The sequence below is a fragment of the Peromyscus californicus genome, unplaced genomic scaffold (assembly GCF_007827085.1).
Source record: "Peromyscus californicus insignis strain IS unplaced genomic scaffold, ASM782708v3 Scaffold_4__1_contigs__length_199733344, whole genome shotgun sequence".
Classification (NCBI taxonomy): Eukaryota; Metazoa; Chordata; class Mammalia; order Rodentia; family Cricetidae; genus Peromyscus; species Peromyscus californicus.
The window spans coordinates 37,334,258-37,348,816 of NW_026294562.1; the positions used below are offsets into that span (position 1 = coordinate 37,334,258).

The following is a 14,559-nucleotide window of genomic DNA, read 5'->3' on the forward strand; positions in this document are numbered from 1 at the left end:
TAGGATGGTGATATCTCCAGCAGTTCTTTTATTGTTCAGGATTATTTCAGCTATCTTGCATTTTTTGTGTGTTTCCATATGAAGTTGAAAATGATTGTTTTTTTGTTCTTGTTTCTGTTTTCAATTTCTGTGAAGAACTGTGTTGTAATTTTGATGGGGATGGCACTGAATCTGTAGATTGTTTTTAATAAGTGGCTGTTTTACAACATTAATCATACCCATCCATGAGCATGGGAGATCTTTCCATCTTCTAGTGTCTTCTTCAATTTCTTTCTTCAGTGTCTTAACGTTTTTAATGTACAGTTTGCTTGTTTCTATTTCATTTACTTAATCTCTTAGAAATAGTCTCTGATTATTTCTTCCTGTCATTATAGAACTTTCAGGTGTTGCTAAGTCACTAATAGGAGATCTCTCCAAGTTTTTGTGTAGGCACTTAGTGCTATGAACTTGCTGCCTCTTGGAATTGCTTTCATTGTGTCCCATAGATTTGGGTAAGTGTTTTTATTGTTATTCAACTCTAAAAAGGTTTTAATTTCCTTCTTGATTTCTGTCTTGACCTATTTTTCATTCAGTAATGAGTTCTGTTTTCACATGTTTGTATATTTTCTGCTATTTCTGTAGTTGCTAATATCTAGCTTTAATCCATGGTGGTCAAATAGGATGTAGAATGTTATTTCAGTTTTCTTATATTTGTTGAATATAAGAAATTTATATTTGTGTCCAAGTATGTAATCAATTTTGAAGATAGTTCCATGAGCTGCTGAGAAGAAAGTATATTTGTTTATGCTTGTGTGAAATGTTCTATAGATTATCTGCTAGGTTCATTTAATTTATGACATTATTTAACTCCAGTATTTGTTTCGTTTTTGCTTGGATGACCTGTCTGTTAGCAAGAGTCAGGAATTGAAGTCGGACACTATCACTAGGTGAGGGTCAATATGTGATTTTAGCTGTGGTAGTGCGTCTTTCATGAATTTGGATGCCTTTATATTTGGTGCATAATCCTCTTGGTGGATTTTTCCTTTGATGAGCATGTAGTGTCCTTCCCTATCCCTTCTGATTATTTTGTGTTTGGTCTATTTTATCAGATATTAGAATAGCTACACATGCTTGCTTCAATGGTCCATTTACTTGGAATATCTTTTTCCATCTTTTTACCCTGAGGTAATGTATATCCTTGATGGTAAGGTGTGTCTCTTAGATGCAGCAGAAAGAGGGATCCTTTTTCTAATCCAATCTGTTAGTCTATATCTTTTTATTGGGGGAATTGGGACCATTAATACTGAGAGTTAGGAATGAGCAGCTTTTTCTTATTCCTGTTACATTGTTGCTATGGTATGGGACTCCCCCCTTTTGATTTTTTTGTCTGGGGTTACTGATTCCTTGTGTTTTCTTGGGCGTGGTTAACCTCTGAGACTAAAGTCTTCCTTGTGCTTTCTATAGAGCTGGGTTGGTAGAAATTGCTTAACTTTTGTTTTTTACCATGGTATGCTTTTTTCTTTCTCCATGATTGTGACTGAAAGCTTTGCCGGGTATATCTGTCTGGGCTGCCATCTGGGGTCTCTGAGCACTTGGACATCCATCCAAACCCTTCCGGTTTTAGCGTCTCCATTGAGAAATCAGGTGCTATTCCAATGGGCCAGCCTTTAGATGTTATTTGGTCTTTTTTTCTTGTGGCTTTTACTATCCTCTCTTTGTTCTGTACATTTAGTATTTTGGTTATTATGTGTCATGGGGAATTTCTTTTCTGGTCCTGTCTATTTGGTGTTCTGCACACTTATACCTTGATAGGCACCTCCTTCTTTAGATTGGGGAAATTTTCTTCTAGGATTTTGTTAAAAATATTTTCTGTGCTGTTGACCTAGGTTTATTCTCCTTCCTCTATACCTTTTAATTGTAGAATTGGTCTTTTCATAGTGTCCCCGATTTCCTGACTGTTTTGTGCCTGGAGTTTTTTAGATCTAACATTTTCTTTGACTGTGGTATCCCTTTCTTCTGCATTGTCTTCAAGACCTGAAATTCTCCCTTCCATGTCTTGTAACATGTCTTTCAAACAACTGTTTATGTTTTAACAGTCTTCATTAAGGCATTTGTTCATAACCTCTTTAAGTCTCTTGAACATATTCAAAATTGCTACTTTGAAGTCCTGGTCTTGTGCTTCAGCTAAATTGCATTTCTCAGGGCTTTTTGCAATGGGATCACTGGCTTCTGGAGGAGGCCTTTTGTCTGGGCTGTTCGTGTTTGTGTTTTTGTGCTGGGCTCTAGGCATCTGGAGTTAGGCTGTTAGGTGGTTTTGGTGTACATATCTAGTCGTGTCTTTGTTGGAATGGTATTCCATTCTTGGGTTGCTGTTGCCCACTAGTAGAGAGTGCTTCTGCAGGTCAGTCAGTGACAGTGAAGAATGGAAATGGGCTAGGAAAAGAAAGAGCTAGGGGGATCAGGGTCTACACCAACAGGGAGAGTCGCCAGGGAGGGGAGGTTGGGTGGCAGGAAGGGCTCTGGCAGGCTGGCTGTAGTAGAGTTAAGAGTCAGTCTAGAGAGAGTGGAATGGAGGACAGGAAGTATAATGAATATTGTCTACCACTGTCTGAGAGCATGTGGCCACTGGGGGTTCCTGTTAGAAAGTGTTCTGCCTGGGTCTTCACTTCAGTAAGAGCCTTTTTTTTAAATCAAGGGATAAGAGAAAGATGGCTCAGCAGTAAGCCTTTGCTGCCAAGTCTGACAACTTCATGATTCCCCTGAACCCCCATGGTGGTCTTCTGATCTCCACACATGTGCCTTGGCACTAGAGTACTCACACCCATCCACACACACACACACACACACAGAAGCACACACACACACACACACACACACACACAAAAAGAGACAAATGTAAAAGACAGAGAGAGAGAGGAGGGGAGAATGGAAGGGAATGGAAAGAGGGGTCTAGGAAGATGGTTCAATGAGTTGCCCGGCAAGGGTGAGGAGGGGAATTCAGACAGCTAGGACCCAGGTAGTGACTAGGTAGGTATTGTGACCTTCCCATAACGCCATTGTGTGGAAGGCAGAGACAAGGAATCCCCAGAGCAAGGTGGCTAGCTGGGCTAGCCAAAATGGCAAGCTCAGAGTTCAGTGAGAGACCTTTAAGACAGTGAGAAGAAAGTGACAGAAGCAGATTGACATCTGATGTCAACCCGAAGCCTACACACACACACACACACACACACACACATACATATACACACATGTACCCACAGACATGCGAACACACACAGACATAAGCAAAAGCAAAAAAAGAGATGGAGGAGGAGGTTGAGGTTGATTACAGTTCTGCATTCCTTAATCTAGCTGTAGTTGGGCTTTGTTGTTTTGGCCTCCATTGTGAGAGAACAAAGAAAGGGGAGACTAGGAAGCTTTAAGAGGTTTCTAAGCATGTTTTGCCTCTAATTCCAACCCCACAGGGAAAGGAACAGAAAAGCATGAAAAATCTCACATTCTCTATTCCCTCATCACATACAATAAGTGATGCAATTTGAAACTTTATTTTGTGGTAGTTTGATTTAAAGGGGTTGAGGTTTATACATTTAAAGGAAGTATTGACTGAAATAAACAACAACCAAAAGAAAAAACAAAACAAAAAACACCAAAACCAAAACCCCAAAAAAAACCAGCCACAATTCAAGGTCCAGTAATTAGAGTGTGCAACAAAATCAATGAAGAAGTTGTTAGATTAGCCTGATAGTTGTATGATTCACCTACTTATTCAAGGAATAAAGTAGAAGGAAGGGGGAAAAAGGTAAAAGTTAGTGACCATTATCTTGGGTTGCACTTTAAGCAAAAAGGAGAAATGTATGACTGTTTTCACTGCTAAAAAACAAACAAATTCCTTCAGAGGTCACTCAGTGACCCAGGAGAGCAATTGAACAGGAGGTTAGAAACATTTAGGCAAGGAGTCAAAATTAGCAAATAAACACTTAAAAGAATGGTAAACCCTTGGTTGGAGGTAGGGTGGGATCTGGATGCAGGGAAAGGAGCATTCTCAGGGCCAGAGGTGAGAACAGAAAGTGATAAGCTCTTCTGGTAATCAACATGGTCATCAAAAACCTGAAGAGCAGGGCTGGAGAGATGGCTCAGAGGTTAAGAGCACCGGCTGCTCTTCCAGAGGTCCTGAGTTCAATTCCCAGCACCCACATGGTGGCTCACAACCATCTGTAATGAGATCTGGCGCCCTCTTCTATATACATAATAAATAAATAAATCTTTTTAAAAAAAAAAAACCTGAAGAGCTAAACCTGGGAGATGGCTCAGTGGGTAAGGCCATGAAGACCTGAGTTTGGACGCCATCACCCATGTAAAAAGCTTGGCACGATTGCATGCCTCTGTAACCACAGCTCTCGACAGCCAGCCTAACCAAAAACCAAAAACCGAGAGCATACCCAGTGTCCTTCTTGCTTCTGCATGAATATACAGGCACATACACTGACATATGCTGTACATACATGCATACACTCACATTAAAAAAAAAAAACAACAAGCAATTCTCCTACTAGAAATGTATATGGGAGTGTTTGCAGAAGCACAGAAAACATGCTTTAGATTGTTCCATCAATCTCTCCATTATTTTGCAAAAATGGAAATTACCTTAATGCCCAATAGTAACTACTTCAGTAAATCATAATACACTTACATTATTTATAATATAGACCTACAATAATTGATATGGAGAATTGTTGACACATATTAAACTTAAAGATTATAATGTAGCATGCACAGGATGATTTTGTTTTTGTACAAATTAGAAGGAAGTGTATCCAAATGTTAAGAACTGTTAATTTATGAGCGGTGGAAATGTGGGTATTTTTTTCCTTTTGGCTTACTACACTTTGTTATTTTACTTTTACTGTGCTTTTGCTTCAGAGGTTTTTAAATTCTACAAGGGAACAAGGGAATGTGGGCCAGGGAGATGGCTCAGCAAATAAAAGCACGTGCTTGCACAAATCTGATAATGGATAACGCGTGTTCAGTAAAATGCCTGGAACCCAAGGAAAAAGCCAGATGCAGTGATGCACATCTGTAATCCCAGCACTCCCTCTGTGGTGAGATGGGAGGGAGAGGCAGGAGGAGCTAGTGAGCCAGCTAGCCTGCAGTACACTCCAGCAGAAACAAGACACACCCTGCCTTAGTAAGGAGGCAGATGAGAACTTGTAGTTGGGGTTTTTTTGGTTTTTTTTTTCCTCTTTGGTCTTTGGGGACCTGCTCCCTGCTCCCAAATAAATACACAGAGTCTTATCATTTATGAATTCCCAGCCTTAATTAGCTTGGCTTAATTCTAGCCAGTTTTTCTTAACTTAAATGATCCCAGGTCTACCTTTTGCCTCTGGTTTTCACCTTTGTTTATTCTATATCTCTTTCTTTCCTTCTTACTCCATGGCTGTCTGTGTTGCTGGGCAGCTGGCCCCTGGTGTCCTCCTCTCCTTCTTTTCTCTCTCCTCCCTTCTTATATTTATTCTCTCTGCCTGGCAGCCCCACCTATCCCTCTCCCGCCTTGCTATTGGCCGCTTCAGCTCTTTATTAGACCAATCAGGTGTTTTGGGCAGGCAAAGTAACACAGCTTCACAGAGTTAAACAAATGCAACATGAAAGAATGCAACACATCTTTGCATCATTAAACAAATATTCCACAGCATAAATAAATGTAACACATCTTAAAATAATATTCCACAACAAGAACTGACTCCCAAAAGCTGTCCTCTGATTTCCAAATACACACACTCACACACAGTGTCTCTGTTCTTCTTGCAATTTCTGTTCTCCCTTCCGCTCCCTCGGGTAATTACTTTATGGAGTTGCACTTGGGTACAAGTGTGTGTGTGTGTGTGTGTGTGTGTGTGTGTGTGTATGTATTTGCAATGATGACCCTCAATGAAAAGAATGGAGACCTGGAAACTGGGCGTGGTGGTGTATGCTTGTAACCCAAGCACTTGGGTGGATGAAGCATAAGGATCATCATGAGCAACCTGACAGCTAATAATAAGCCTAGATGCTTATAGGACCAGGAATAGTACATTTCTCTTGCTCTAACCTGTAATAAAATTGCCTAAATTGTTACTAAGTATCTAATTGTTTGCCATTGAAAAGACCCCAGTGGCCCTCCTTCTTCAGAGTTCTCCAGCAAAAAGACCAGTAGGCTCACCTCCTGCCTTTTCATGCACGTGTGTTTGTGACATCATCCCATGCCCTCTCTAGCTCTGTATGGAGAGCTGAGACAGGAGACCTGGTCTCTGAGCTCTACCTGTCCCTGGGGAGCCATATGACGCTGTGTTTCCACTCCATGGGCTCACAAGGAAGTAAACATTGCCTTCAGAAATGCATGGGGAGGGGGGTCCTTTGCAAGATGGTTCCTAGCTTTTAACCACTGAGGTGTCTTTCCAGGCCCAAGCTGTTGGTTTTCTTTAAACTTTATTTTATTGATTGTTATTGTGTGTGTGTACGTGGGAGTGAAGGGGTGCAGGCGTGACCACCAGGGGACAACCTTATGGGGTCAGTCCTTTCCTTCCACCTCTGTGCGGGTTCTGGGCATCAAACGCAAGTCACCAGGCTTACACAGCAAGACCCCTTACCATTGAGCCGTCTCCCCACCCCTTCTTTTTCCCTCTCTCTTCCTCTCTTTCTTTCTCTCTTCTTGCCTTCCTTCCTTCCCTGTCTTTTGTTTGTTCGTTCTTATTTCTTCAGTACTGGGCTTGGTCCACGCTGGACAAGTGCTCTGCCACTGAGCCGTACCCTCGCCCTCTTTTGACATTTTAGTTTGAGACAGGGTCTAAGTGGCAGAGGCTGCATTTGATCCCATGACCCTCCTGCCTCAGCCTCCTAAGTAGCTTGAATTATAGGTTGGTACCTTGGAGTTGTTCTTGAATGAAACCTGTATGTAACTTTATTCTTCTATAGCCCCTGGTTTTTATCTTCCAGAAAACTCATCCTAATGACTGGTATGCCTAATGCTTTGTTCTACTTTTAAAAACTTGTAATTGTATTATTATCATGTGTGCATGCTGTGTGTGTGTATTACCATGTGTGCGTGCTGTGTGTATGCATTATCATGTGTGCATGCTGTGTATGTATTATTACCATGTGTGCATGCTGTATGTGTATTATGTGTGCATGCTGTGTGTGTATTATTACCATGTGTGCATGCTGTGTATTATCATGTGTGCATGCTGTGTGTATGTATTATTATCATGTGTGCATGCTGTGTGTGTGTATTATTATCATGTGTGCATGCTGTGTGTGTGTATTATTATCGTGTGTGCATGCTGTATGTATTATTATCGTGTGTGTATTATTATCATGTGTACATGCTGTGTGTATTATTATGTGTGCATGATGTATGTGTATTATACCATGTGTACATGCTGTGTGTATTATCATGTGTACATGCTGTGTGTATTATCATGTGTGCATGCTGTGTGTATTATTACCATGTGTGCATGCTGTGTGTGTATTATTACCATGTGTACATGCTGTGTGTATTATCATGTGTGCACGCTGTGTGTTATTACCATGTGTACATGCTGTGTGTATTATCATGTGTGCACGCTGTGTGTTATTACCATGTGTACACGCTGTGTGTTATTACCATGTGTACATGCTGTGTGTATTATCATGTGTGCACGCTGTGTGTTATTACCATGTGTACATGCTGTGTGTATTATCATGTGTGCACGCTGTGTATTATTACCATGTGTGCATGCTGTGTATTATTATCATGTGTGCATGCTGTGTCTGTTATTACCATGTGTGCATGCTGTGTGTGTATTATTACTGTTTGTGTATGAATGAGGGTGCTTGCGTTAACAGTGAATATGTAAAGTTCACAGGACAACTTTGGAGAACCAGATCTGTCTTTCCAACTAGGGTAGGTTTCTAGGTGGTCAGACAAGTGCTTTTGCCAGCAAAGTCATCTGAATGGCATGTCTTTCTCCTTTTTAGAAAATTTAAATTTTTTACTGTTTTATTTTCATTTTTATTCACAAATAATAACTACTTATTTATTGAGTATAGTGTGATACTTCAATATACATACAAGGTACACTAATCAAATCAATAATAAGCATTTTCAACTGTTATCACTTATTATAATTTTTATTTGAGAGTTCATGTATCATACAATAAAATATGATCACATCCACCCATTTCCCTCCTCCAACTCCCCTCATATTCTTTCAACATGTCCCCCTCCCAACTTCACGTCTTTTTTTTCTTTTTTAGTCCCACTCAGTACAATTCGTGCCGCTCATGTGTGCATGGTGTGGGGCCACCCATCTTCAAAACAGAATGATTCTCTCCGCTCCAGTAGCTCTCAGCTGCCACTAGTTCCTCATTAGGGGGTGGGGACTGGAGAGCACCTCCCTCACAGGGCTGGAATTTTGGCTGTCTGACACAATGCTTGGTAGATAGTAAATATTGTTACTTCGTTATTTTAAAACAAAACCAAGACACATCATGATGTGGTGAGTAGGAGGGCGGGATTCTGGAGACAGACTGAATAGAAATCCCAGCTCTGGCCTTAATTAGCTGAGTAAGATGGAAATTTACTTAACTTGTCTCAGTTCCGTTTCCCCATTTATAAAATGGAGACAGTAATTGTTTCTAATTCATAGAGGTGGGTGAGTTATGATATAAACATTTAGATCCATATCTGCCACATAGGAAGTGTGGTAGTTTGAATGAGAAATGTTCCCGACGAGTTTAGGTATTTGAACACTTGATCCCTTGTTGGCAGATCTGTTTAGGGAGGTAGTGTAAACTTACTGGAGGAAGTACGCTTTGAAAGTTTAAGCCTCGGCGGGGCGGGGGTGGCGCACACCTTTAATCCCAGCACTCAGGAGGCAGAGCCAGACGGATCTCTGTGAGTTCGAGGCCAGCCTGGTCTACAGAGGGAGATCCAGGACAGGCACCAAAACTACACAGAGAAACCCTGTCTGGGGGGCCGGGATGGGGGGGAGAAAGTTTAAGCTTTGCCTCACTTCCAGACTGATGTTTCTGCTTCATGTTTACAGTGGAAGATGTGATCTCTGGGCTCCCTCCTCTGGCAGCTTGTAGTCATGCTGCCCCCTGCCTCCATTACAGACCCTCTCTCTGGAACCATAAGCCAAATTAAATTCTTCCTTCCGTAAGTTGCTTTTGGTCATGGCATTTTGTCACAGCAACAGAGAAGTTGACTAATACAGTAAGAACTATAAAAGTCATATTTTCTATTTCTTTCCATCTTGGATGCCCAGAAGGTCATGAATCCCCCCCCCCCCCCCAACAGTTTATATATTTTCTTGATTTATCCAAAGTTCTTGTTTTACTTTAACATCTGATCAAGTTCTACACCTATTCTGTGTTTGAAAGAAACAAGTGATATGGGATTTGGCTTGGTTGGTAAAGCACTTGCCTAGCATGCATAAGGCCCTAGGCTTAATACCTAACACTGTATAAAAGGAAAAAGAAACCAAGGTATTGTTTAATAAATCTTCACATTATTATTAACAATTTCCTGCAACTACAAAGGCAGTAAATTTCAGTAATCAAAGAAGTAATTAACAAGAGAGTGCTCCTTGAAGGACTAATACATCTAATACAGCAGTTCCTAAAATCCCAAACACAAACATTATTGCGACTACCTAATTCAGATCTAGTCTCTCTTCTGTATGAAATCAGGAAAAAACTAAAATCAAGACAAATGCATATTGTTCACCAGAAAGTAAACTTTATTCTTCCAACTGAGAACAACTGAGTGGTAGTTTTATCTTCTATCACTCTGAGCTACAGGTTCTAGAGAAATGTTTCAGTATATATAAAGGATACAGTCATACGAGATGCTCCTAAGCATGTCCTACATGATGACTTCCAGCACTTGAATCTAGACTTATGAGAGCATGAGAGAGCCAGAACAACCATGGGGAGACAGCTGCTGGCAGTCTTCTTGACTTCCTCTGGTTTTGGCCCTGTCCCTGCACTGGGCAATGAAGCTTGCAGGAAGCCACAGAAATTTGAATGCACTGGGGAACATTTTTCACAGACTGTAAGACACTGCTCACTCCTTGGTGAGGCTGGGGCACAGAGCCTAGCTCTTCACAATTGTAATTTTTAGTATGTCAGATTGCAATATTTCATCAACAGAAAGAACAGTGGTTCTCATGACAAATACATTAAGGAATATCATTGTTAAATAAAAAGGTGAAAATATGAACTTGTAATAAAAAGTCCTAATGGCCATATTTCGATACAATCTTACTTTTGGAATTTGAGCTATTTTAAAAACTAAGAGACACACATGTAAGGTAAAAGATTTTCTTCATTCTTGACACCACAAAACATCATATTGTCTACATACTATGCACTACCCAGAAACAACATTGTCAATGCTATTACTGAAATGATTTCTTAAGGCTGATTCTTTGCTTTTAAAGGAAATTCTTAAAACACGCGCATCAAAATAGCAGAGGCTTTTAATGAAGAGTGCTGTCCTAGGAGCAGTCTGTAGTCCTGACTACCACTGTTGACGGTATGGCCTTTCACAAATGACAAGGCCTTGTACAATGACATCTCCTGCGTTACTTTCCCTTCTCCTCCAGTTTCATTTCCCTCTCCAGGGTAAAACACCTCCAGCTTAGGGGAGGAAAGGGTTTATTTGGTTTACAACATCAGGTCACAGTCCATCATTTTGGGGAAGTCAGGGCAGGAACTCAAGCAGCTAATCACACCCACAACCAAGCACAAAAGGAGCATACACACACTCTGGCTTGCTCAAGTCTGCTTTCCTCACTGAGACACAGCTCTGGACCGAGTCCATGAAATGGTGCTGCCCACAGCTGCCCACACCGGCTAGGTCTTCCTCCATCAATAGAGAATCTAACACAGCCATGCCCACAGGCAAACCCTCTGGAGACAGCCCATCATTGCGACCTCTTCCCAGGTGATTCTGGATTGTGTCAAACTGACAATTAAAGCTAAATGCATCTTCTGTACAAGATGACTTGAGTGCCCTAAGGTTTTCTGATAACACAACATCTGGAACACAATGTGTGATCTTTAAGTGGTGGGTTTTGATGTTATATTACCACTAGGCACATTTTCTTAATAATCCACTCTTCTGAAAGTGATGCCTGCCAAGCCCAGTGTAATTCTTGCACCCAATATACAGAAAGGTATAAAAGAGGAAAAGAGAACTCTAAGAACAGAAAAATACAATTTATCCTCTTTCTGGAAGATTAGAAAACATCTTCCATTTTACCTTCCTACGTGGGCACTTCCAGTCAATTAGAACAAACGTTCTGTTCCAATGAGTATGTCTGAGGTTCTCAGCACAGTATTGAATATGTGAGAGACATCAGCCCCAAGGAAGCTCCAGGGGGCCACTGGCCTCCCCAAACCCACCCTCAAACGATCTCTGCCTAGATAACCTCCAACTATGGCTTTCCTTCTTAGGCTCTCGGAGATGTTGGTGTGAGAGATGGCAATGACCATGATGAAGCTAGGCACTGATACAACAGTTAACAGTTATTTAACATTTACTCGGAGCCAGGCATTGTCAGCACCCTGTCCCTACTCTGCTCCACTGAATCCCCCTCACAGTCAGAAGAGGGAGAAACTCTGGTCGGATATCACGATTATTCCCACTGACACAGCAGTCAGGGATGGTGGTGGACATTTGCAATCCCAGCAACTGGAAAGCTGAAGCAGGAGAACTTCTTGGAGTTCAGGGCCAGTTTGGGCTACAAAGTGAGACCATGGAGAGACAGAGGGAAGCCGGGGAAGGGGTCAAAGTTGAGAAAGATTTAAAATGTGTATGCCCAATGTTATATAGTCAGTTTACAATAAACAGCCCATTTGTGAGTAAATTTGATTGTACCCTGGCTCTCGGTTTTTCTAACACTGTTTTGTTCGGGTGATTGTTTTTGTTTTTTGTTTGTTTGTTTGTTTGTTGCAAGATCTCTGTATGAAGCCTAGAATGGCATTCGACTTGTGATCTTGGTTCAGCCTCCTGAGGGCTGGGATTATAGGCAGTCCACCACATCTGACTCAAGACCTTAATTCTTAACCCTTGAGTTACACCAACCCCTTAACTCCTTGCAAGAGTGCCTCCAGGGTTAACTTAGGCCTGGGTCAGTCACTTTAGATCAGTATCACTCCACCTGAATCTCTCACATTCTTCCTGCCCTTGTTCCTGTTTCCTGACTTGTTTCTTTCTCATGACAGAGACAAAGTAAGGAGAAGCAAGTAAGCAACCATGACATCCCCCCAAAACTCCTATGAATAGCCCTTACTGCCCCGTAACAGCCGTGGAACCCCGATTCAGAAAAAAAGCTCCGGTAGGAAGACTGTCTGCTATAATTTATGACTTTAGACTAGCACCCTTTAGCCTGCAACATTTGTATACAGTCCACATTAATAATTAAACTCATTTGACAGATGAAATAGCGAGGTATGAGAAATGGTTGGCTCGCAACTACACAGTGCAGCTCCATAGGCCCTCTGAAGCCCTTAACTGCTCACTATTCAAGGATGGTGATTCCTAGTGGCTCAGGCTCCGCTCACTAGCAGCCCAAAGATGAACTTACTGTGAACCAACTTCCCACAGGCTCAACTGAAAAAAAAAAAAAAAAAAAAAAAAAAAAAAGCCAAAAACAAAAACTGGAAATCTTCCCGAGGGCTGCCCTTCACATTATCTTTTAGCCAGGCCGTCTTGATTTCCCAGGTCAAGGCAAAAATGCCCCTGAATGCTTGTCAGCAGTTTTCAGTGGAGGAAGCGCTGCCACTCAAGTCTACTGAGAACTCTGAGCAGTCAACACACACAGAGAGAGCCTGTACAACTAACTCTGTACAAATCGGAGATACCTGTGTCCTTCACTTTTGCTGGCGCGCTCTAAGTCTTTAAATGTCAGCTCATTCCTTGTTGCTTATTTAAATGAAGAATTTTAAAAATCACTTTTTCCACTTCATTGCTGGCTCCCTTTGGACCAAGGAATAAAAATAGCGATGTCATCAGGAGCCAAGATCTTTTCTGGAAGGGGGGCGGGGTTGAAAGAGCCCTAACCCTGGCACGGACCACGGGTCTGCTTCAAAGCAGAGCGGATTTCAGCCACTTCGTTTCTTTCCCCTTTTTCCCCCCCGGAACTGGAAGGAAGGCGCACTTTGGAAGACAAGTCCTGGCGCGCGCGCCACCGCGCTCTGGGCTCGCACGGCGCTCTCCCGGCCCCGCCACCTGTCAGAACAGCGAGGGGCGGCTCGAGCCACGCGGGGATGGGGAGGTGGCGCGAGAGGCTGCTCCGGGAAGCAGCCCGGGTGACTGAGGACAGTGGCGACGAGGCTGAGTCCCCCGCGCGCCCCGCCGCGGACTCGGCTTACCTGTTGATCTTGAGCGCGAAGGCGCGGCGCTCGGCGCTCGGCAGCGTGGCCATGGCGCGCGCGCGCGCGGCTCGACGGCCTCGGGACTCGGCGGGGCTGCGGAGGGACGGGACCCGAACGCACAGCCGCTGCAGCGCCCGTCGCGCCCGCCGCCGCTAGCCTCATCTGTCAGTCGCGCCGGGGAAACTTCCGCATTTCCACCTTGGCGGCGCGGCTCCCGGCGCGGGGGAGGGGGAGGGCCCTGCCCCGCCGCCCACAGCGCCGCCCGGCCTGGCACGCACCGAGCGCTCGGCGAGGGCGTGGAGGACGGCGCGCGGAACCGCGATCCGGATGCTCCGAGTCGCCGGCCGCCGGCGCGCGCTTCCCGCCGCTGACCCCGGGCGGAGAGGAACGCCGGCGGCTGAGCGGGGACCGCCAGCGCTGGCCGGAAACGCCGGCGGCCGGAGCCACGGGGCAACTGGGGCAGCGCGCCCAGTCCAGGAGCAGCCTGGGGCTCTGGAGGGGACTCCCGGAGGGTTGACGCCATCCCTGGGAGACAACAGTTTAAAAACAACAACAACAACAACAAAACCGCAACCCCATAGGACCCTAGTCAACTTTTTTCCCAGCTGAATGCACACTATCAGTCATGGAACACTTTATTATAATAGATCCATCCCAGGAATAAATATTATAAGTTATATGATTTTTCTTTCTACAACCTAAGATAAAACTCCCCCCACCCCGCCCCCGGGGAAACACTACACACAGCGTTGAGATTCACCTGCATCTCAACTGAGCTGAGTTTCACTTGCAGAAACTTGACCAGCCCAGCCCTGGCACACAGGTGAAATCTGGAAGAAAAAAAAAATTCCCAAAAGACGAGGATGGAAAAAAACCTATGCCTATTTCAAGTCATTTTTCTTGGTCCAAGTTGTGCTGTGTGAACACTCTGTGTGTCTCTACTTGTCAACTTGCCTTCGAAAATATGAAAGGGGTGTATTTTTGGTTCAAAGCTGTAGTGTCTAGATATGGAAGCCACAAGCCACATGTGGCTGTTGACCACTTGAATTTTTGGTTAGTCTGAAATGAGATGGGTTGGAAAATAAATACACACCGGGTTTCCAAGACAGTACAGAAAAAATAATGAAAAAATGTCTTAATAATAAATTTTTGTGTTGATTGCATGTTTAAAACGATCCTTTG

At 43.3% G+C, this 14,559-nt stretch overlaps 1 protein-coding gene across 1 annotated transcript in view; it reads right to left on the minus strand.

The window, feature by feature from the left end:
* Dock8 (dedicator of cytokinesis 8) overlaps window positions 1-13,518 on the minus strand; it is a 203,397-nt gene extending 189,879 nt beyond the window's left edge. Inside the window, exon 1 of the mRNA XM_052712081.1 lies at window positions 13,375-13,518. Coding sequence (XP_052568041.1) covers window positions 13,375-13,427 — 53 coding nt within the window. The 5' untranslated portion in view covers window positions 13,428-13,518. The remainder of the gene's footprint in view (window positions 1-13,374) is intronic.
* Between the last annotated feature and the right edge of the window lie 1,041 nt (window positions 13,519-14,559).